Source organism: Ylistrum balloti, unplaced genomic scaffold (assembly GCF_031769215.1).
Source record: "Ylistrum balloti isolate Yb309-2 unplaced genomic scaffold, AGI_CSIRO_Ybal_v1 Utg369790, whole genome shotgun sequence".
Classification (NCBI taxonomy): domain Eukaryota; kingdom Metazoa; phylum Mollusca; class Bivalvia; order Pectinida; family Pectinidae; genus Ylistrum; species Ylistrum balloti.
The window spans coordinates 204079-225846 of record NW_026781974.1 but is presented as its reverse complement, the minus strand read 5'-3'; the positions used below and the strand labels follow the sequence as shown (position 1 = coordinate 225846).

The 21768-nt window shown below is 34.6% G+C and overlaps 2 protein-coding genes across 2 annotated transcripts; both read left to right on the top strand.

Annotated features, from left to right (window-relative positions):
- The first annotated feature begins 5480 nt into the window (after positions 1-5480).
- On the top strand, positions 5481-11409 carry LOC132544341 (solute carrier family 22 member 6-A-like). Its single transcript, XM_060207924.1, has 8 exons — positions 5481-5798; positions 6426-6847; positions 8025-8255; positions 9109-9243; positions 9569-9651; positions 10185-10302; positions 10469-10541; positions 11218-11409. Exons 1-8 carry the CDS (start codon positions 5481-5483, stop codon positions 11407-11409), a joined length of 1572 nt encoding a protein of 523 aa, XP_060063907.1.
- A 2066-nt stretch (positions 11410-13475) lies between these two features.
- LOC132544303 (organic cation transporter-like protein) lies at positions 13476-20381 on the top strand. The gene is made up of 8 exons (XM_060207879.1): positions 13476-13781; positions 15895-16316; positions 16629-16862; positions 17589-17723; positions 18043-18125; positions 18705-18819; positions 19817-19889; positions 20154-20381. Exons 1-8 carry the CDS (start codon positions 13476-13478, stop codon positions 20379-20381), a joined length of 1596 nt encoding a protein of 531 aa, XP_060063862.1.
- Positions 20382-21768: the final 1387 nt, after the last annotated feature.

The window sequence follows — 21768 nt, the reverse complement described above, 5'->3', positions numbered from 1 at the left end:
TACAAAAGAACAATATGCAATTTGAGATTTGGACTATAAAACATGAAAAACGGTCCTGAACAGTAATTTATGGACAAATTTGCAAATTTCAAAGAGCTCAGCCTGCTTGCGAATTGTGTATACTTAGTTTCAATTTTCATAAGTTAAAAATATCTTTCGTCTGAGATTTCAGGAATTGTCGCATTGGTTTTACCTAGAAGCTATAATTCTATCTTTTTCAGTCTTGCTCAAGCTTCTTAATTAAATCCTACTTAATTATTTAAATTTTATTCAAGAATAAAAACCAAGCTTACAGTCGATGAAACCCTAATAACATTTTCAACATTTATCTAATTATTTGTTCAAATTCACACAATGTAAAAGAGGAGACTTAAGAAAATACGTCTATACATACGATTTGTATAGAAAATAGATTAAAAATTAAGTACGTGAAATCAGATGAGTCAACTTTGCGAGTTATTGAATGATAAAATGACCGTAGTAGTACATTGTCACGTCTGTTTCAAACGTATAGATATATAGCTCACGCCTGGAATTAATTACGTAGTTCATCATCATAGTTAATTATATGGCTATTGTCAAACATGATGTTGTTTAAACGGGCTATAATCAGAATGAACACGTGCAACGCACTAAACACAAAAAAACATGTCAAGATCCAGGAGAGCAGTATAACTCACTACCTGATACCGTGAATATCGACTAATAACTAACACCAATGAAACATTCAAGTGTGATAGGTACAATGTATTACATTTTCCTCAATAAAAGATAGGAATTGATTAATTTGACAAAAACTGATAATTTCGACTAACCAGGGCGGTGTTTTCTAGTCATTTGTCTATTTTCGGGTTAGACGCAAATGAAGTGAAAGTTGAACTTTATAGATATATTGTTTACTCAGAAGATTAATTATATTGTCAACAGTAAAATTAAGACTCCTGTCATTAATCAACCCAAATAGAAAGGATTGTTGATTGAAAAGGGTATATAAAGAACATCTAGCAGTGTTTCTAGACTTTTCAGATTTTGTACTTCCTGGCATTCCTACATTAAATGATTTATAGTTTCTCTTTCTGATTTGCAAATAAAACTCAGTGGACTAGCAACTACACTTACTTTAAAAAGTTTTAGATTTGTGGCAAAAAATAGTGTGATATTCGAAATTGAAGCCATTGAAATTTAGTGGGATTTTTGGTGACTTTATACGGACTTTTATAAATTTCATTTTTTTTCTTTCATCAAAACAGGAATTTTTCTTGCCATATTGTTCTACTACAAGTAACTATGATATTATTTTGATTAAGAACGTTGTAGAAAAATTTGGACCCACAAGTATTTTTATAAAACACCAACAAACAAGCGTTGAAGTCGTCTAATTTGGAAATCAAGGATTTTCTTACAACAAAACCAACATGTATGATAGGAAGATTTCGATTACCCTATTGTAAATTTTCTTTTTCTTGATAACAACACCCTGCTTCCCCAACCTCTGGTGTTTACATGTCGCAGTAGATTTTATGTTCATGGACTTGTTCCCGTTATCATGATTTCGTGCAAGAAGTCGGCACTTGACGAACATACACGTAACACAGGGTTTCAAGAGATGTAGATTGACGAAAATTATGGACAAGTTTTTCTATCATCATAGTGATCCCATACAGAAGTATTTAATTTCTTTATGCGATATGTCGGTTTCGCGACATTACTTACTTTGATTGACCAATATTTGCATGGTAGTCTCCGTGTAAATCTTTCTTTTGTTTACATTTTGCCAGAGTTGTAATAAATTCGAGGTTGAATTATATTAACAAGTTGGTATTTTGTTGTTTTCATATCGTACATGGAAAAAAAGAATATTTGCAGATGACGGAAAAACGAAGTCTCCATCAACTAATATCTCTGGAAATCTTGTTAATTTTTCTACTGTCGACATATCTATATGAAGAAAATATTGATATAGTTACTAGACTTGAAACGTTAAACCAACGTGACATACAAACAAAAAATAGTCGAAGTGATGTGCTTGGAAATGGCCAAGTGTTACATGCTGAAGGTAGATAAAAAGCGTTGGTGCTCCGACAAAATAATGTCATATGATTTCAGACTATACGCCAAAAGATGGACTTCAAAATGAAAGGGTGAAAGTCAGAAAAGGCGTTCCGAAATGCGTTTAATTGCGATCGAAGGAACTCAAAACTAGCCTACTATGAAATGACAGTTTGTTTCTAACATTCGGTACAAACAGCCGGTCATATATACAGAAAACAGACAATGCCGTTGTTACGATTGTATTATGACTGTACTTTTATGTTGCTCCATGAAACATTATTCATATATTCATACATATTCATATAAAATATACACTATAACACATTCCTTAATTGATGACGTCATGACGTTTACGGTAAGGCAATTTTTAGGAACAGGTTGAGTCCTATAATCAAGATAACAAGCTTTATTGTCGTTATAGTGGTATGAAAAGCAGTTAAATATATACAAATATGAAAATATGTATATATACAGTTGAGTGCAGACTAATCTTTACCGCTAGTGCGCGTGAAGTGCACACGTTAAAGACTATGTTTAGACTACAGGTAATCTATTTGTGCACTGGTACAGGTAATGAAGCTATCTCCCCCAATGTAGGTAATTGACAGTACCTATAACTATCTGTGATTTTTACCTGTGTGATGTGTTCAGTCATTAACCTTATACTTATCCTACAGTTGTGTCAATGACCTTGTTTTTCATTCTTATGTTAATTCTTACCCATTTTATAATTCAAAATGAAAATAAATTGAATAGGTACAAACTGGCAATGATAACTGATACTTGGTTAAAAATGACGGGGACAAAAGATCAGCGATGATTGAAGCCATCCTATTTTGAGGAGAGATTATATAATTAACTTAATTCATTGAAAGAATTATCTACTGGAAATTCTCAAATGTGTCATAAAAATATATGATATATATATCGATATAAGAAAGTGAAATTTATACTTCAATGATTTGATTCAAAACATAAATTGATAAAACTTCTTTAAATAACTTATTATTATAAAAGTTTATGTTTAGAAATAGCTACTTGATTATTGTACCCAAGGTTGATAATTGATATAGAAGCCATTTATTTCATTACATTGGGAGTATAATACATATATATGTATGTTATACTGATGTAGACCTCTAAATTTTACTTGCCGGGGTTCTGCTAAAGGTAAAATTGGTAATAGCCTTTTTCAGTCATTACAATAAATACAGCTCAATAGATTTTAATGATGCATTGATGACATCAATATATAATATATCTGAAATATATTATTTAAAACAGACTTTAATAAGTGAAACAATATGTTTCCTCATGGGAGATGGATCCAGGTAAAGGAAGTAATTAGCCAATAATTCATTGATAGAGGAAAGAAACTGACAAGGTGTTGAAAGACACACGAAAATTATCGATGTGGGTGAGGTGACTGAAATGGAAGGTCTTTGGTCTAGAAACCACAGGAAGGTTATAACACACTTGCACAATGTTCAATTCAATGTAAAAACGTACACCTGCGTGGTATAACAATAGTACCTGTGAGGCTGGCCCTCATCATATTTATGGCACAGTCGGGCTACAAGTAAATAATCTATGTGAAGAGCGTGACAGGATTGCAAGAATACATAGTTATTTAGTATTAAGCTAAAATATCTCTTAAATCAATCTAAAGTTAAAATAATTGTCTGTATTGCCATTGTCATTGAAATATTAATTGTGAATATAAATGCAAGACAGCATAGGACAGCACGTTACATGCATATATAAGTCTCATTTTGTGTAATCAATTATAACATTTTTATTTCATTTCAGGATGACAATGCATACACTTTCAGCTATTAAAGGAAATTACCCCAGGTTTTAAATAAGATATTTAGAATTTTGAAGTTTAAATGCTCCATTTTGATACTTGTATCGCTACGCATTGTACAGCTCACAGAACCCTTAACCTTCCTCACAGGTGCAATACTGAGGGCAACTAAAGGCCTTAAGTGAAGCAAAATAAAACAGGATCCCAAATTTAGTTGCCTCAGACTCAAAGCTTGTTCCCAACATGATGTTTTCCTTGCATGATGACGTCAACTGACGGACCAACTCATAACACGGTGTCCCCAAAGATGCAGACTGATTGAAATTATAGGGACGCTTTACGTTCTCTGCAGTGACCTCATAGAGACATGTACTATTTCGTCCTGCGATATAAAAATGGACGTGTTTGATACTGTTGTAAACGTTGCCCAAATCAAAGAAGAATATATGGAGGACAAAATCTTAAAAGTGATAGAGTTTCGGATTGACAACATCTTGGCGAGTTTGGTGGAAAGATCTCCCAACAGACGATTGGCATACCTATTGGAAATAACTGCGCCCCTCTGTTGGCTGACTTGGTTTTTGTTTTTTACGAGACAAAACTTGATGAGCTTATCTAAACCGATCTCACAAAGACCCTGCAAAGTCATTTAATTTCACTTTAAGACATATTTATAACTTCTTGACTTTAGAAAGGAATCTATTGACAACATCCATCGTATATACCCACAAGAATTTGAAATCAAAGACTCGTCAGACTCTTCTACCTCAGCTGCTTATCTCGATCTTTTCCTACAACGAAACCAACATGGACAGCTTTCCATCAATCTGTATGATAAACGTGATCATATCATTTTCCCTAATGCGAATTTTCCCTCTCTGGATTGCAACCTCCCCGACTCTCAACATATGGTGTTTATATACAGCAGCTGATTCGATATTCTACACTCCTGTACGTTAAATAGACAATGTAGATCGTTGTCATACATGGTCATGTAACAAATGTTATTTGTTTCTGTGCCAGCCGCTAGGGATCAAACCCGTGACCTCGTGCTAACTAATGTTACGCTCCCTAAGATAAAAGGAAGATCTTTAGTGGAGCAGTATATTGCAGCATTTATTAACATGCACAAAGGTTACAATAAAACTCTGCTAAGTGCTCGTTTCATAATTACAATGGCAAAAATACTGCGACATTAATGAAGATAAATAACAGATTAGAGACATAAATAAGGCTATTTGCATATTTGACGCTAAACCATAAGGGAATTATAAAGCTAAAATAGAGTCTTATATATTTTCTACTTCTGCTTTCCCCATCATCAAAATTCAGCTATGCAGGCAATGTATAAAACGGCGCTCGTTGTCAAATGCTGTGACAGATCAACGCAAGCACAGGTGTATACACAGGTAAGATAGCAACGGTGATTACGAAGCGAAAGTGGGCACTTTTATTACTTGGTGGTTTTAGGTAAAAAATCTACTTTCTGATTTTACACAATGACGATTTTACTCCTCGTTAACGTCTTGTTTTGTTGTGTTTACAGCCGGATGACATAGATTTGCGGTAAATCATCATTATATAACCCTGGCAACTTCAGTAGTAAACTAAGAACGTGAAGATGTCGGCCACAAGCGCGTATTTAGAAGGCCTAATAGAACAATGTGGTGGATTTTCACGATTCCAATGGATTATGTTTTCCTTCATGATATATAGTAAAATCGCTGTGACTTGGACGATGATGATGATGACATTTGCAGGTGCAGTTCCAAACTGGCAGTGTGGCTTCACAAACCAGTCTATTCCTGGAACAAACCAATCGATGGATGTAAACAATATTTATTATATAGATAAACAGTGCTTTCCACCAGAAAACATGTCTGTACAAAATTGTCAGGAATTTAAGTTTTCTGATGGTATGAGTACTGTAGTGAATGAGGTATTTATTATATAGATGAACAGTGCTTTCCACCAGAAAACATGTCTGTACAAAATTGTCAGGAATTTAAGTTTTCTGATGGTATGAGTACTGTAGTGAATGAGGTAAGTGATTGGTCTTAATATATTTCAGTAGCGTATGAGTAATAGTATTGGTAATCTTTAAGTACATTTTTTCTTGATTTTGTTTTCTTTATGAAAAAAGATCAGAATAATGCTTATATTCTTATGATTTTTTTCTGGTTTGTTTTTCTTTACCATTTTTTCCTTATTAACATAACCATGCTTTTATGAACAAGTCCAAACATATGCTTCAATTGATAGCTTTTCCACTGAAGATTGATTGTGAATGAAATATTCACACTTACTGAACCATTTCCAATCTTTCTACAAATATAAACAGAGAAAAACGCATTCAAATGTCTTTAAAACAACACGGACTGTTTAATTCTGACATTCCGCCTTAACGTGCAAATAACATGACACCATTGTTGCAACCAGGTTACAGTAAAATATCGCTAGCACTGATATATACGATTATTACATTTAAAGGTATTGCAGATGTTTTGAGTAATATTGAATCCACATTAATATTGTTAAATCTTAACCGATGTATTCCTGATTGTAGTGGAGGCTAATATGTGACAAAGATTGGATCGCCTCTACAGTTACAACAATTCAGATGGCTGGATTACTGATCAGCTGTGTGACATCTGGTCACCTTGCGGACCTTATTGGCCGGAAACCGACATTTTTTCTGTCTTTATTCGTGCTGACCATTCTCAATGTTGCAGCTGGACTTTCGACCTCATGGCAAATGTTTGCAGTCTTTCGTTTTCTGCTCGGCTTTGGAATTGGTGCATACCTAACTGTTTTCTATAACTACTTGATCGAATTTATTCCTGCAAAACGAAGATCTGTCACAATAGCGTTCCCGTCTTGGGCAATCTGGGCATGCGTGTTTGGGTTTGCGGCGATGTGGCTTCATGATTGGCAATATCTTCACTTCTCTATTTCTGTACTTACTCTGCCGTGTTTATTAATGTGGTGGTAAGTTTGTTTATCTTTTTATTACACTTTTGTAAGTGTTTTCACCACAATATTGATAGTTTCGATTTTACAGTCTTAAGATCATAAAAAAATATTTTATTGACGTACATGAATACACGGGCTAAACCGAGACATTACCGTGTAAGCCGGAAGTCGGCTCTCGCCAATTTCATCTATTAACATGAGACTCATCAACCTTTTGACATTATGCACTTTGAAGTCCGTGATAGCCTCTCCGCAGAGGAACACCGTTCAGACTGACGTACATAGAGTAATCGAATATTGAGTTAAGAATAACGTAATATGTTAAACGTTATTCTATTATCGAAAGAGCTGTTCTCCTATCGTGTTTTCTGGCGAGGTATGACACCTGTAGGTTCCCTATTTTGAATGCCATACATGACAAATTCACACTTCAATTATCATTATTTGTCGAATACTTTCTGCAGCTAAGTTGATTGTTCTGTTTTAGAGCTGGTTGGGCCTCAACATGAATTTCATTTTCTTCCCGCACCAAATCACTATCCTATCACTCTTACGTGCGCTTTCACGTGAGATTATAACTGGTATTGTTCCCGTCGTTCGGCACAACCTCCAATAAAATCTTATCAGCTTTCTAGTGATTATTATGTACTAAATTAATACGTTGAAGATTGAAAAGGTTCAGTCACACCGCTTTGTGTAACCACCGTGACAGGCATTTGGATGACGCGAGAAAGTTTTCATGTTAGCTCCTGGTCACCATAGCTGCCTGGGAGTTGTTGTAAGGAGCGAGGGCGTATATCAACGATTTCCCTCACAGGGGCGAACGCCCATATAAGGGACAAAAGTGAGTCTGTGTCAGGGCGGACATTAAGTAGAAAAATATTTAGAAAAGAGGGAAAATCTTAAGATCAGGGAATATGGGTAGTGCTCAGGTACAGTTCTCACATCCTAACTTCAGGGCCATTGTTACAGTATCATTTTGAAGTACATTCTTACTACAAACATTTTAGTCATCGTCTTGTAAAACATTTCCTATATGCTTTTGACTCTTCTTCTACACAATATCTTAATTGTTAGCTTCGGGACTTATAATATGTATTATTTGCCAGTTTCCCCTAATCCCAGCTTCCTTTTGTAGTTCTATTCCCAGTTTCTATTTGATATTTCAACATGGTTTTCCATTGGTAAACAGGATTCTTCCGGAGAGTTTTCGGTATCTCGTAACACACAACCGTGTAGACGAAGCGAAGGGAGTTATCCGAAGAGTAGCACAAATTAATGGGAAGCCGGAACCGGATATGAGTAAAATGAAAAACCTTGTTGAGGAAGACTTGAAAGTTGACACTGACCACAAATACACTCTCCGAGACGTAGCACAGGCTCCACAGCTAAGGAAATGTACATGTTTGCTAGGCCTTGCATGGTACATATAAAGTTATTTTTGTTAGGAATACGATCACTGTTATTTATAATTGATTCAATATATTTTTCTTTATTTTCAAGGTTGAATTAAAGTCGCGAATATAAATACCTCGAAAATAAGATTGACTAAAGAATGAATATTTAGTTCATGACAAGATTAATATGAAAGTAAAATCGTATTGTATCGAAGTTCTTGGTACATGTAATACCACAACATATTTACCATGATATACCATTACAGAGCAAGCAACTGAAAGGTTTGCATAAGATTTGATTGTTTGAAATATTACGACCTTGGAATGGCAAGTGCCATTTGTATACGGGTTCAAGAGGTGATTTGACTACTGAGAGACACATATACAGTTCTCAAAAAAAAAAAAAAAAAAATCAACATGACACCTAGCATTTAAATTAAACTAACAACAGTCATATAATGATATTAATACTGTACGACAAGCAGAGGAAGGACATATGTTTTAATGACTTCGGGACAAGAGCCAAAGTATACCTATCTAAGGCGGGCACACAAGGGAATAGCAAAACTATGAGATAAAATAAAGAGAGGCAATTGATTAAAACCTAGAGTAAAAGATGGAAAAAGACAGCAAACATGAAGATCCCAAATGTTTTTGTCTCCTAATTCAGACCAATTTTGCGTGAGACTGTAATGCGTTATGTTTAAATGATTTTGGTTTCATATGTTTGTATAACTCATACCTATGATACCTTATATATATTTCGTCCGAACTTGTGTAACCCTTGTCAACTGAAAAATATAAGACGTACCTATAAATACACAATGCTTGTTTACCGTAGATAAGATATCAATAAAGTATTTTGATCTACCTCCGTAGGATGTCATGTGGGTATGGCTATTATGCTATTTCCTTTGGTGTTCAGAGTTTGTCCGGTAGTCTGTACCTCAACATGTTTCTGCTGAGCGTAGTAGAAATACCAACGCAGGTCTCGTCATATTACCTCACAAATAGGTAAGAATTTCAGGAATGTCTACGCAAAAAATGAACTTTGTTAGTGTGGAGATATTGTTAAACGCCAATTTATATATTTCAACAATACGTTCCATCTGCATATAAGTCTCCGATGATACCTGAAATAAAAGTTCCACCTTCTCTAAGGTGATTTGCACGCCTGAGAACAGGCATGCACGTAGTAAATACATGAATATGACCGAGCCTCTGTATTGGTCAACTGGAGGCTTAAGGGAGTGATTAGTAATAAAGTTATTGTTTTTCATATTTAGATTCGTTGTCATTATTAATTTTACTGATAAATTTTTTAAAATTTTTTTTGCAGGTTTGGAAGAAAATGGGTCACGATAGTTTTGCTTTTATCAGCAGGCGTTACAGGCTTTGTTGTGGCTGTGCTACAAATATCTGGTAGTATTTTGATAAATATATATACAATCAAGGTCTGTTATATATTTCGTTGTTTTGTCAGTTTGGTGGTCGAGACGTAACATTAATTCCATAGGGACGGAGGGGTGGGGTCCAATAGGAAAAATAAAAATGTTTTGTATTGTGTGTTTGAATAACTATAAATCGTTTTCCTTTAGTTTTAATGAAGCGATTTCAGCAAAGCAAAGCCATATGAGAGATACAGGCCCCATAGACATCCTGTTTATTTCCTTTCACGATTAGTTATTTCAAATTAACTGAATTTTTCATTTTGGACTTTCGAGGTGATTGACTTGAACAACTGGTTTTTATTTAACACTTTAAACTGTGCTGGTTCCTACAAATGGATGGAATTAATGCCATGTATTAAGATACCCAAAGAACCATTTCAATTTAGACAGCTTAAGCTTAAGTTAATCATCATATAGTTAATTGTGTTATCACTAGAGTTCGTTGATACACGTTTCAAATGACAAACATATTAATATATTTACATTTGCTGACTATGTCTATAGATTTGGAAATGAAAGACGCACTGATTAACTGGTTCGCCCTTGCTTCAAAGATGAGTGTGGGAGTTGGCTGGGGAACACTTATCATCCTATCCACGGAGACGTATCCTACTGTAGTCAGGTAGGCTATAATTATAATCAAGAATCGAAAGATGACTTCAATATTGTTATGGTGTAAAGCGCTGTATTTGTAGAACATTCTTTATCATCTTCTTTTGTCTTCATCAAAAAGAACACCAAATAAACAGTAACAAAGATTACCGTGGTTTGTTTGATATAAATTGTAGGAATATTGGTTACGGGATGCTGAATTCCTTCGCTAGAATTGGAGCTATGGCAGCGCCACAAATAGTATATTTGGTAAGTATCTTTAATTATTAAAACGAAACGGAGGATAAAAAGACACAAGTGAATAGTAACTTCCTATATAAATTTAGGATTTTATAAAGTAGAGCCAAAATTATTATTTTAACTGAATCATACAGCTTCTTCGTCCTTCTACGACCAGTTGGTGATCCTAAGAACCTAAATTTTAAAACCAAACAGGCGACTGAGGGAAAAAAAAAAAAAACAACAAAAAACAAAAAAACAAAAAAGTTACCCCATAATTTGATAAATTTTGCATTTTCTATGTCTAACAATTTCAATAGAACGTACATGTCTGCAATCTAAATCATGTCATTTTAAAAATTAATTAAAATGTGACGTGCATGTTGTGGCAAACGTCGGGGACTAAAAGTCTACAAGCGGTGTCTACCACCTGTAATATCACGAATTGTATGAAAGACAATTTAGTATATAGAAGAGATAAAAAACGAAATCCCAGCTTGACTTCTCCAATAAAAGGCTCATAAGTTATCAATAAGCCCTCCAAACCTGTTTACAGGCTGTGCTGTCTTTTAAAACTGACTTTTAAAAAAACGGTTTGTGATATATTAGATCATATGGATTACGTTCAATGCCGGTATATATCATAACATACTACAAGAAATAATTTCTATTTTTATTATTTGATTTTAAACATATTCTCTTACAGAACAGTCACCTGCCAGGGGCCATGTACTTTATATTCAGTGCCGTCATGGTCATATCAGCATTTGGTTTATTCTTTGTGCAAGAAACAAACAAAAAACCTATCGAAGATGGAATAGTGTCCGATAAAAGAGGGGACACGGAAATACAGGTTTTTCATGGACAGACCAACGAAGCATTTGACACTAAGCTTTAATTTAGGAAAATTTGAACAAGTGACGGCATGAATATTTTTGTTTGTTACTTGTTTGATGTTAGTTATGTAAAATACCAGTAGGTGTGTTCTTGTTGTTTAAATAGACAATTGTCAATAAAAAATAAGCATGTATGTTACTGTGAATTAAGGACATTGCGTAGGTGTGTTTTAGAAATGTTACTCATCCTGCAGACTAATAAGTCCCTATTATTTGCGTTCAGGTGGAACTGAATACATTTTTAAGCTTATGTATTTATGCTGTAGGTTATACATGAATCCAATGTCAATTTTGGACGAATATGCTTTCAATATTTTACAATTCTACAATATATATAGTATACAGTTTGTAAGAATTGATATAATAGAAGTAATAACCGTTATCCCGATTTTTTCCAAATTATGTATTAGTATAGTGTGTGGTGTCACAATTGAGTGGATCATACATGTTATATAACGCGGCTAGTATTAAGGTGGAATGCGTAATCATCTTATATGCTTAACAATGAAATATATGTATATTAGGAAATCTTAATAATCTTAGCTCGGAACTCATATATGATGGTGAAACTTATGTGTTAGGCATCTAAGGTCCTTTGTGGACAACCTCTGTATATTCTAGGTTAACCAAGTGACCTTATATTCTTTATAAGCATTACGTACCATGGGCAGTATTGCAGTATTACTGTTTGGTATCTGTCTGTATAAACGTATGTGCATGCCTCATTGTATTTTATATGCAGTATGTTCCTGACTTTGTACTGGGTGAACACTTTATGAGCATTTTTGTGTCCTGTGGTATCCATTGGTATATATTTTGCGATTCGGTACCAGTCTCATATTGGAGGACGGTAGGACGGATGATATTCTTGGAGGGTTGATCGGAGATATCAAACCACAATAAAGACCAGGCTTCTTCAGTGCTATATTTTATACAGGCAGTGTCTATCCCACTAAGTGTATTTGTGTAATTAGTGTATATTATGTTAATGAATGAGTGGACGATAGATGTGTGCATTTTAAATTGCTGCAAAATACCAAAAAGACGTGTATATTTTGTAGAATAAACATGGTATGTATTGTTTCGTTCACTTTGTGTCATTCTATACTTGTTCAGCTCGTCCATGGTTACAAATACCACAATAGTCCTCACGAGATTTCAACTTCCGATTGGTAGCTTGAGTTTCAATTATATCCAAACTGATAGACACTACAAGCACGTTTTCACACTACTGTCTCATAGATATTGATCTTGTAGGCAAATGATTTACGTAATTATTCAATATGAATGTTGTCGGTCTTTTAATTGCAATATTCCACGTAATGGATTCATTATCCATTTTTCAAAGATGGAATTTACGATAGACAAATGAATTATTTCTCAGTAATTCGATTCTCGAGATGAAACTTAAAAATAATATATATATTTTTTGAAATCTTAAATATGTATAAGCTTTGCATAATAACGTGATATTTGTTCTTTTGTATCACAGTTTACCTCTTCATGACAACCATCAACCTTACTTTCATATTTAACGTTGTTATCAATATATCACGGACATAAGATGCCGTATTTTGACATGTTTTGAAGTTACGTCCCCTTTTTGTTTAGCTATTCAATGTCACAATTTACCTCTTTATGACAACCTTCAATTTGACTTTCATATTAAACGTTGTTATCGATAAATCACGGACATAAAATCTATTCAATGTCATTGTTATTTATCTCGCTAGCTCGTTGCGACAGTGATTTTATCAAACATTATAGACTTTGGACTTTTTACAGATTATGAGAAATAACCGAAGGCAAAAAAGCGAAGAGGATTTATAGGCTTCTTCATCATAGTTTTACAACGATTTTACGGTTTTGACTGGATGTTTTATCACCGAGTCAAGGTACAATGTTTAAAGATATAGGCCCCCGACTCACTGATAACATAACTGTTCACACCGATGTCTATTATCGTAAGGTCATTTCACCAAACATAGGTTAAGAAGGAGATGAGTTGAAACAAGAAAGAGCTGCACATTAGTGTAGTTTGACCGTCGACACATTGTAAGACGGCATAATGGAGGCAGGATCTATAAATGAATTGCTGGATGATTTAATTGAGAAACATGGAGGGTTTGGACGGTTTCAGCTGTTTATCATGGTTGTAGTTCTGGGAGGGATGTCATCAGTAGCTTTCAGTATGATGATGATGACATTCGCTGGATTCACACCGGATTGGAGTTGTGTCATAGAAAACGATTTTGTTCAGAATGTTGTCCCGACGAGTACAGTGAAACAATGCTACCCTGCCATCGACAATATTACTACTACAACATGTGAGATGTTCAATTTTAGCTCAAGTATGAAGACAGTTGTACGTCAGGTTAGTATTTCAGAATGAAGTTTTACTCAAGTCATTGTTAAACGTTCGTATTGTTTCATTAAAGACCATCATTATCTTCTTTGTAAGTCTGGAACTTTTCATTACAAAACTACAAAAATACATTTCAAAATTATCGTTATCTTATCTTATGCATTCGCAAACACTTAATGTTAATTCCACACGTTTTTCTCACTTCTAGATCTTTTTTCAAAATATAAAGATTTCAAATCTACTATTGATTCAGCCCATGATGTATGAATTTATTTGTATCATATATTTTATTTTCCAATGTAAATAAATGGCCAATACTGATGTAATTAGATAACCATCGATACAAACATAAGGTGAAAGTTGTATCATAATATCATTCCGAGTAAACAACATTCAGAGAAATGGAAAATTGAAGGGAATAATCTGTATAATGTTTGTCAGGTACCGGAAGACTATTCACATTATTTTATAGAATGTAAGTTCCTAAATGCTTTTTGGGGTACAATTGAAAAAGCATTCAAACCATATGGATATACCATCAATGTAAAAAACTTAAGATATGTTGTAATGGGATATCAAATATATCAATCAACCCACATTGAATTGAATATAATCTTTACAATAATAGGCTACAGTATATATAGAGCCTATCATACAACTGAGCAAAACCGAAAAACTGTAGACATAAAAAAGATTTTTGGAGAAGAATTTTTTATTTTAGAACAAACTTATATTGCAAGACCTAGGGGTCTAATAAATCATTTCACAAAAAAAATAATGTAACTATCATACTGTGTTTTCGAAAACAAACAGCAGTATCAGAGCCTGGCCAGTCATACCAATAGTTCAGTAGAAGTAGGAAGTGTTGATACGACCAACATGGAAACTGGACTCTTGTAATGATTGATCAGGCTGAGGTAAAATAATCCAAATACTGATGTCGGATTTATTCAAAATATGTTGAACATTGCAGAAAGAGTTACAATGATGACAAAAATAAAAATAATAAAAAAAAAAAAAAAAAAAAACTGTGACGAGAACAAAAAAGAGTGTAAACAACAAAGACGAGAAAAGATATGGAAAAGCAAACATTCAAAATTAGTAAATGTAATGAAACGTACTTGATATATCCTTAATTGATATCATCCGACTCCTTTACGTCTATTCCTGAACAATCTCTTATCATCTAAAGTATTATACAATGTACTTTTTGTAGTGAAGTGATGTCATCAATATCTCTTATGTCTTAACGCCAAAACAACAACTGTACAATTTCTATTTGTCTTCAAAGGATATTGTTTACAACCATAATTACCTTTTCTGTCTGACGTCCCTTCCTTTTGTTCCTTTTCTTTTGTTTCCTTCTTTTTGTTTTTAACTACTTAGACATCAGTTTGTTTTTTTTCTCTTCCTCTCTCTTCGTTACGAGTTTTACGGTAGTTTACACACACACTGTCGTCTTTTCGCTTTCTGTACCAGTCTACGACTACTCTTTGGTGACTTATAAAAGTTGATACATTTTTAAAATTTGTTTTTATTCTTTTATATTTGTTTATCTACATGTATATAAGTAAAATTACTCACAATCTCAAAAAGCCATTGCTAAAAAACAAATTTTGTATTTTGGTGGTTCACACATTTTGCTTCTGAGTGTAAAAAAAAGATAACCATCGATATGGAGACTTAACATTTGGACCTTGATATCTTTAACATATATAAAACTTATCAGTGATCAACACGTAATGCAGATTACATAGTTCAAGATTGAAAACAAATAAAAAAAACTAGTGTCAAGATAATCCAGCATGATCTCTTTGCAAAGTTATAACCTGGACGTGTTTGATGACCATTAGTATGTCTTATTGTTCCGATGTCGGTCTCATTTGGGAACAAGATATTCCTTACTTTGATTGGTTAAGACTTACATACCGGGTATCGTCGATGAAGCAGAAAACGCTTACCCTTCCGGTTTAATTCTCCTTGTACTTATGCAGTTGTCGCCGTATACATTTTCCTTTTGTTCTTATGTTGTCATTGTTTCATCGAATTTGTGTTTTAACTATCAAGTTCTGATACCAGGTCGATATTTGCTTTGATGTTTTTATTATTTATTGTTTGACAGTGGGACTTGGTCTGTGACAGAGCATGGATACCGTCTACGATAACTACTATACAAATGTCGGGTGTACTACTTGGAGGACTATTCACTGGACATTTGGCGGATAAAATTGGACGTAAACCGACTTTCTTCCTTTCCTTGCTGATATTATTGGTGTTTAATTTATTGTGTGGATTTTCGGTAACCTGGGTGATGTTCGCCGTTTGTAGGTGTTTTCTTGGTATAGGAATGGGTGGTTATTTAACAATATTCTACCCATACATACTTGAATTCTTCCCAAAGGGGCGTCGGGCGGTTTTGACTGCCACTCCAATGTGGGGAATATGGTCCACCGTGTTCGCATTCATTGCTATGGGTCTACCCGACTGGAAATATCTACACTTTGTGACCGCCGTTTGCGTGGTTCCATCACTTCTTTGCTGGTGGTTTGTATTATGATATTGCTTTATGAAGTAGCATATTTTCTTGGTTCTGATTAAACCGAAAATTATGAATAATTTTATCTTCTACCGTTGAATTCACTACACATCGCTGGATATTTAGAATAGACATTCAGAAGTAAGTCTACGAATTATCATCAAGGATTTATACTAATCATATGATATTTTAGTATCTCAAACACTTTTAACATTTGTCCCTACAAAATGAATATATCTGTCAACATGATTTTAACAGCAAAGCATACAGTCGATATATGAACATCAAAAGTCATTTATAATTGATGTGAATTCAAACAGGTCAATGCCGGAGAGTTTTCGCTGGCTTGTTATAAACCACAAAAAGGAAGCAGCATTAAATGTTATACAACAAATGGCGAATTTCAATAGGAAACCTATACAAAATACTAAAGAGCTGGAAGTCATGATGGAGGCGAGCGTTCAGGAGCTGGCCACTCAAAAGACGTACACCATACGTGATTTGTTTATGTCAGCTAAACTTACAAAAATGACATGTCTACAAATATGGTCATGGTGTGTTATCGAATTCCATTGTTTTCGTAGTACAATTGAAAATAGTCCTTGTAGATGCTGGTTCCTACCTCAATGAACCTAAATCCTAACTAATGGTGGCGGTTGCTTTCAACAGTATTCACATTTTTTTTTTCTTTCCTGTTTCTACGCTCAATTTTTCTACCTTTGCTTTCAGATCTCTTTTGTCAGACTACTTCTGCATTTGCCTCAATATAACCGATGTTTCATTGTAACACACGATTGTATTGTTATTCAGGGAATATATTCATTTCATATTTTCGCATATTACACATTCGTAATAATCGATTGCTACAGTGGAAACTATTCGTGTTATGAATTCACATATCCTTGGAAACTTCTATATTAACATTGTTCTATTTAATATTAGTTATTTTCCTTAACCGTTGCACCAAAAATGCATTTTGTTCGTTTATATTTAATGTCTGTCACATCATTCCAAAACATGGTGTTAAATTATATAAATTTCAAACAGTTGCGAAACCACGTTCCTAAAGATCAAATCTATCAAATGAAAATATTGAAAACAAGACAATTTTACATAACAGTATCGTGACAAGCTTTCACATCCTGATCGTGTATTATATATCATCTTTTTAAAATTTATCAAATAAAAAAACCCCGTTCTTATTCAAACGCTGCCTTCTATTCATAGACGTTTCATAAAAAACAACGTTTCGTAATTTTCCCTCCTGATTTCGCCTTTAGGTTGGCGTGTGGTTACGGTTATTATGGTGTATCGTTTGAGGTCAAGGGTTTGACCGGAAACGTTTACCTTAATATGGCTCTTCTGAGCATAGTGGAGATACCTGCCGTTATGACGTTATACTTTTTCACCAACAGGTAAATTGAGATAATAGGGCCCAAACGTTTGTGTGTTAATTAAAAGTAATATTCTAATTCAAATATCTACAGCACAATTGGGGTGTTCCAATCTTAATTTGATATGTGAAGTTTACCCCGAGAAACAGTTGTATATGTTGGTAAGCACCTAGACATAGGGAAATATACCATTGATTTTTTTTAAAAGCACTTGCTAAGTTATGTAATATCTTATCTGTCTGAATATCTTGTAACATTTGGTGTGTAATTTCAAGTTGAAATAACACTATTTTGTCTACATATTTTATTCATTTGCTTTCATTCTATCTAATTCCTTAAGACTTGGAAGGAAGTGGACATCGTTGCTGTTTTGTGGCATAGGGACATTTAGTGCAGTCATTATGGCTGCCATTGAGTTAACTGGTAGGTTCTGATGTTCACCACATTAGCTTATTAACGTTAAAGTCACCTTAGCTAAACGATTAAATACATCAAATTTAACATTTTCGAATTCCTACGTCAAGTATATTTAATTAGAAGCTTTGTTCTTATCTTCTTACCGTCTGAACAAACAAATATCCTTTTTAAAAGTCAATTAACGCCTCCTCTCTCTCATCCCCCCTCCCCCACCATTCTCTTACTTGTTAGACCCACTAATATTGTTACAAATGTATCCACTTCTGGTAAGATTAAAAATTAGTTGGCTATGAGCATAGTAACGGTACAAGTGCAATGTTGGATTAAGACGACTTCGTTATATGTAAACATAATCTGCATAAGACCCTAGGTTTTTGAGGGCAAATAACCCTAACCAAATCAACAAAAATCCAAGCAATCTGTTCATGTAATTAAATTAATTAGATATGTGCTTTCAATAACGTCAGTAATTGTAGGTCATGCTTAAGGTCAACGTTTTTTCCCTCAAAATTTGGTTTATTTGACAATAACTGACAAGCTTACAAAATTGCTTAATAACAGTGTTATCCATTTTTGAACTTTCAGATTTACAAAGCAAAGTATATAGGACAGTTTTTCCTCTTATTTCTAAAATTGGAGTCTCACTTACATGGCTTGCCGTCAAACTGTTATCGATAGAGCTGTTTCCAACAGCGATAAGGTAAGATATGTCATATATCTAATATGAAAATAAGCTTTGTCCTGTAGCTTCTAGTATGATGTTTGTTAAACCGGTGAAAGTAATTGGTGTCTTTAAACGATTCTCGATACCTCGAAATCAAATGAACAGCAAAAGCATAAATTCATCATTAGATGTCAACCTACTTCCTAAGAATTTTGTTTTATTCGATAGTGGCAAAATGAGCTACTGGTGACTGTTGGGCTTGGAGGTATAGCTGCAATAATTCACTGTAATTCAAAGGAGGATACCAATGAGAATATCAAATAACATCGAGGAACATGAAATCGACCGTTAACATTACATACAATATAGAAAAGACGAAATTATTTTAACCAATTTAGCGGAAAAAATTCAAAAATAATATCAATTCGGTAAGTGTGAACGGGACGGATTGTCTAACAATTTCTCTCAATTTCATTTAGTTTTATATTATACTTTCTGGTTTTTGGCGGTGTTCTGTCTTTTACTTCTGCTCATATACCTATGGATCTGGACCAAATAAAAACCGAACTACCACTTTTAATCCTCTGTAAATAAATACAAAATGTTATTGGAGATTGAATGGTGATTAATTAATACCAAAAATGAAACGCTTTCCCATTTGCAGCACTTCGTCGATCTGCTCTTTCCTTTCGTACATTATTGTTCTCTCTTTGTTTCTCTTGATATCCGACCTCATGTACTGTAAGCCGGCAAATTTTCGCCATTGTTCCATTAGACACTAATTCGCCACATATTTATTTTGCTCTCTGGGAATTTTATTTAAAGACGTTATATATGTAACAAATGTTTGCCGTCATCTTCACTTCGCCTTCCTTGTTCATGGATGAAAAAGGCGAAATATTTCGGTATATAGTTATCCTTGCTACTATGAGGACGTTAAACCTACAAAACAAATACTTTCCGGTTACAGTTGAATATTTGTATGTTGAAAAGAAATACACAAGCTTAGTTTGGTCTTTGTTTCTAACTTTAGATCGGTTAGCAGTGGACTATTCAATGGTATGGCAAGGGTGGGCTCTATGGTTGCTCCTCAGTTTGTGTACCTGGTAAGTTACTATTTCATTCTTTTTCGGCCAAAGAAACGTAGATTCATTTTACAGTAAAACCATGTATAGAAATGATATGTATAATTTTAAGTTCGACCACACATCAATTATGAAATAAAGTGATTTGATTTGATGCACTATTAACTGTTACGGGACAGCTGAAAAAACGAAAACTGTTGAATCATTGTATACATTTGATATTTTCGGAAAAGAAATAATCTCATATAGGATACAAATATAATAGACACTTATCCTTTTTTTCAGAATGACGACACACCTGGTATTCTGTATCTGATATGCAGTGGGGTACTTTCCTTAACTTTCGTCTGTGTTTGTTTTATGCCGGAAACGAAAAATAGGTTACTACCAGATGAAATGTCCGACTTCGGTACTAAACGTCTGAAAACAAAATCTCATCGGCTTGAAATTCAACATATGACTACTATTGTAAAACACGATGACGACAACATCATCCTCATCACACATATGTAAAATGGTAGCTACAAACATTGACGTTTTATGGGTTTTTTTCGCTATGTGACTTTGAAAAGGTAAACTTTCGTACGGGTTTCATTTTCATTGATAATGTAGGTACCCGCAATCTACTAATTCACATATGCACCAAATGAATCATATGACAAAGACTTCAGAACAAAACAGTGAATTGCATGAGTTAATAAGAACACTGTCTATAACGTCACTTGTTTATTGACGAAGTGGAACAATGCCTGCGGTTATTTGAAAAAAATAGAAGTCCTGATATAAGGAACTACAGAAAAAAATCTAAATATCGTGCATCTCTTTGGTATATATGTATCTTATTACTAGGAACTATTGATGACCAGAAACTTGTTGAATAACAAAGACTGAGAAATGGTCAACACCAACGAAAAACTTTCAAATTGACCATGTAAACTGATAGAAAATATATTTAATAGATCATATGCCTCACTGGTGTACGGGTAGAACAATTCGAACGTCTCGGTCTCACAAATGAAATATCGGACGTATTTGGCGGAGATGGTGCACTTTCTTCGGGATCATGTTGGATTGTTTGTTGGTACTTATTTGATAGAGTGTTCGGATGGTAGTCTTTGTTGTGAAAAATCCGCCAAATCCGACAACGGGTCGCCATGGTGATGTGGTCGGAGTGAGAGGATCATCCGGATTTATAAATGGATTTCGGTGCTGTAATGTGTGAACTGGATGTAGCATCGAGTAATCGCGACACTGCTGGTATGGTTAGGATCAATGTCAGATCCGGAGGAACGTTAAGTTCAGCTGGTGTTACCCTAGTAGCTTGCTTTACAGGCGAACATCCTGTCTCGTGAGGGGAGGCTATGGAACCGATGGAAAGAGCTTTGTAGTCTTCAGGAAGAATGCTAACTATGGATTTTTTGATACGTTGGCCTGAATGAAGTGACCGTGCATATAGCTGGTCGAACACTTCTCCTCCTCAGTCATTCACGGTAGCGAAAGGCGGGTTTCATTGTTTGTCATTTGGTTTGTCACTTTCAAAGTGGTGGTATCGGTCAAAGTTTGTGCATGAATTGCCATATGCTGGACACGCGGTGGAGCACTCTTCCCATCAATGTCATGGGAGTCCAGTAGACGAGAAGCAGTCCTTTTACTAGCCTTTCTGACTTCAATTAACTGCAATACATCCTCCAGGCTCATGTCCTGGTTTTTGTCGCCTAGACGTCATCAAAATAGATTTCTGGGTCACTAATGCCATGAGTGAGCACGTCTCGAAGTATGGCTTCTGTGCATTGGAAAACTTGCCGTCAATAGGTTGCCCGCGGAGGCGTCCTCCAAAACTACACACAGGTTCGTCGCAGCATTCGAGTTGTTGCACAACTTTATCACGGCCAGTCTTTTG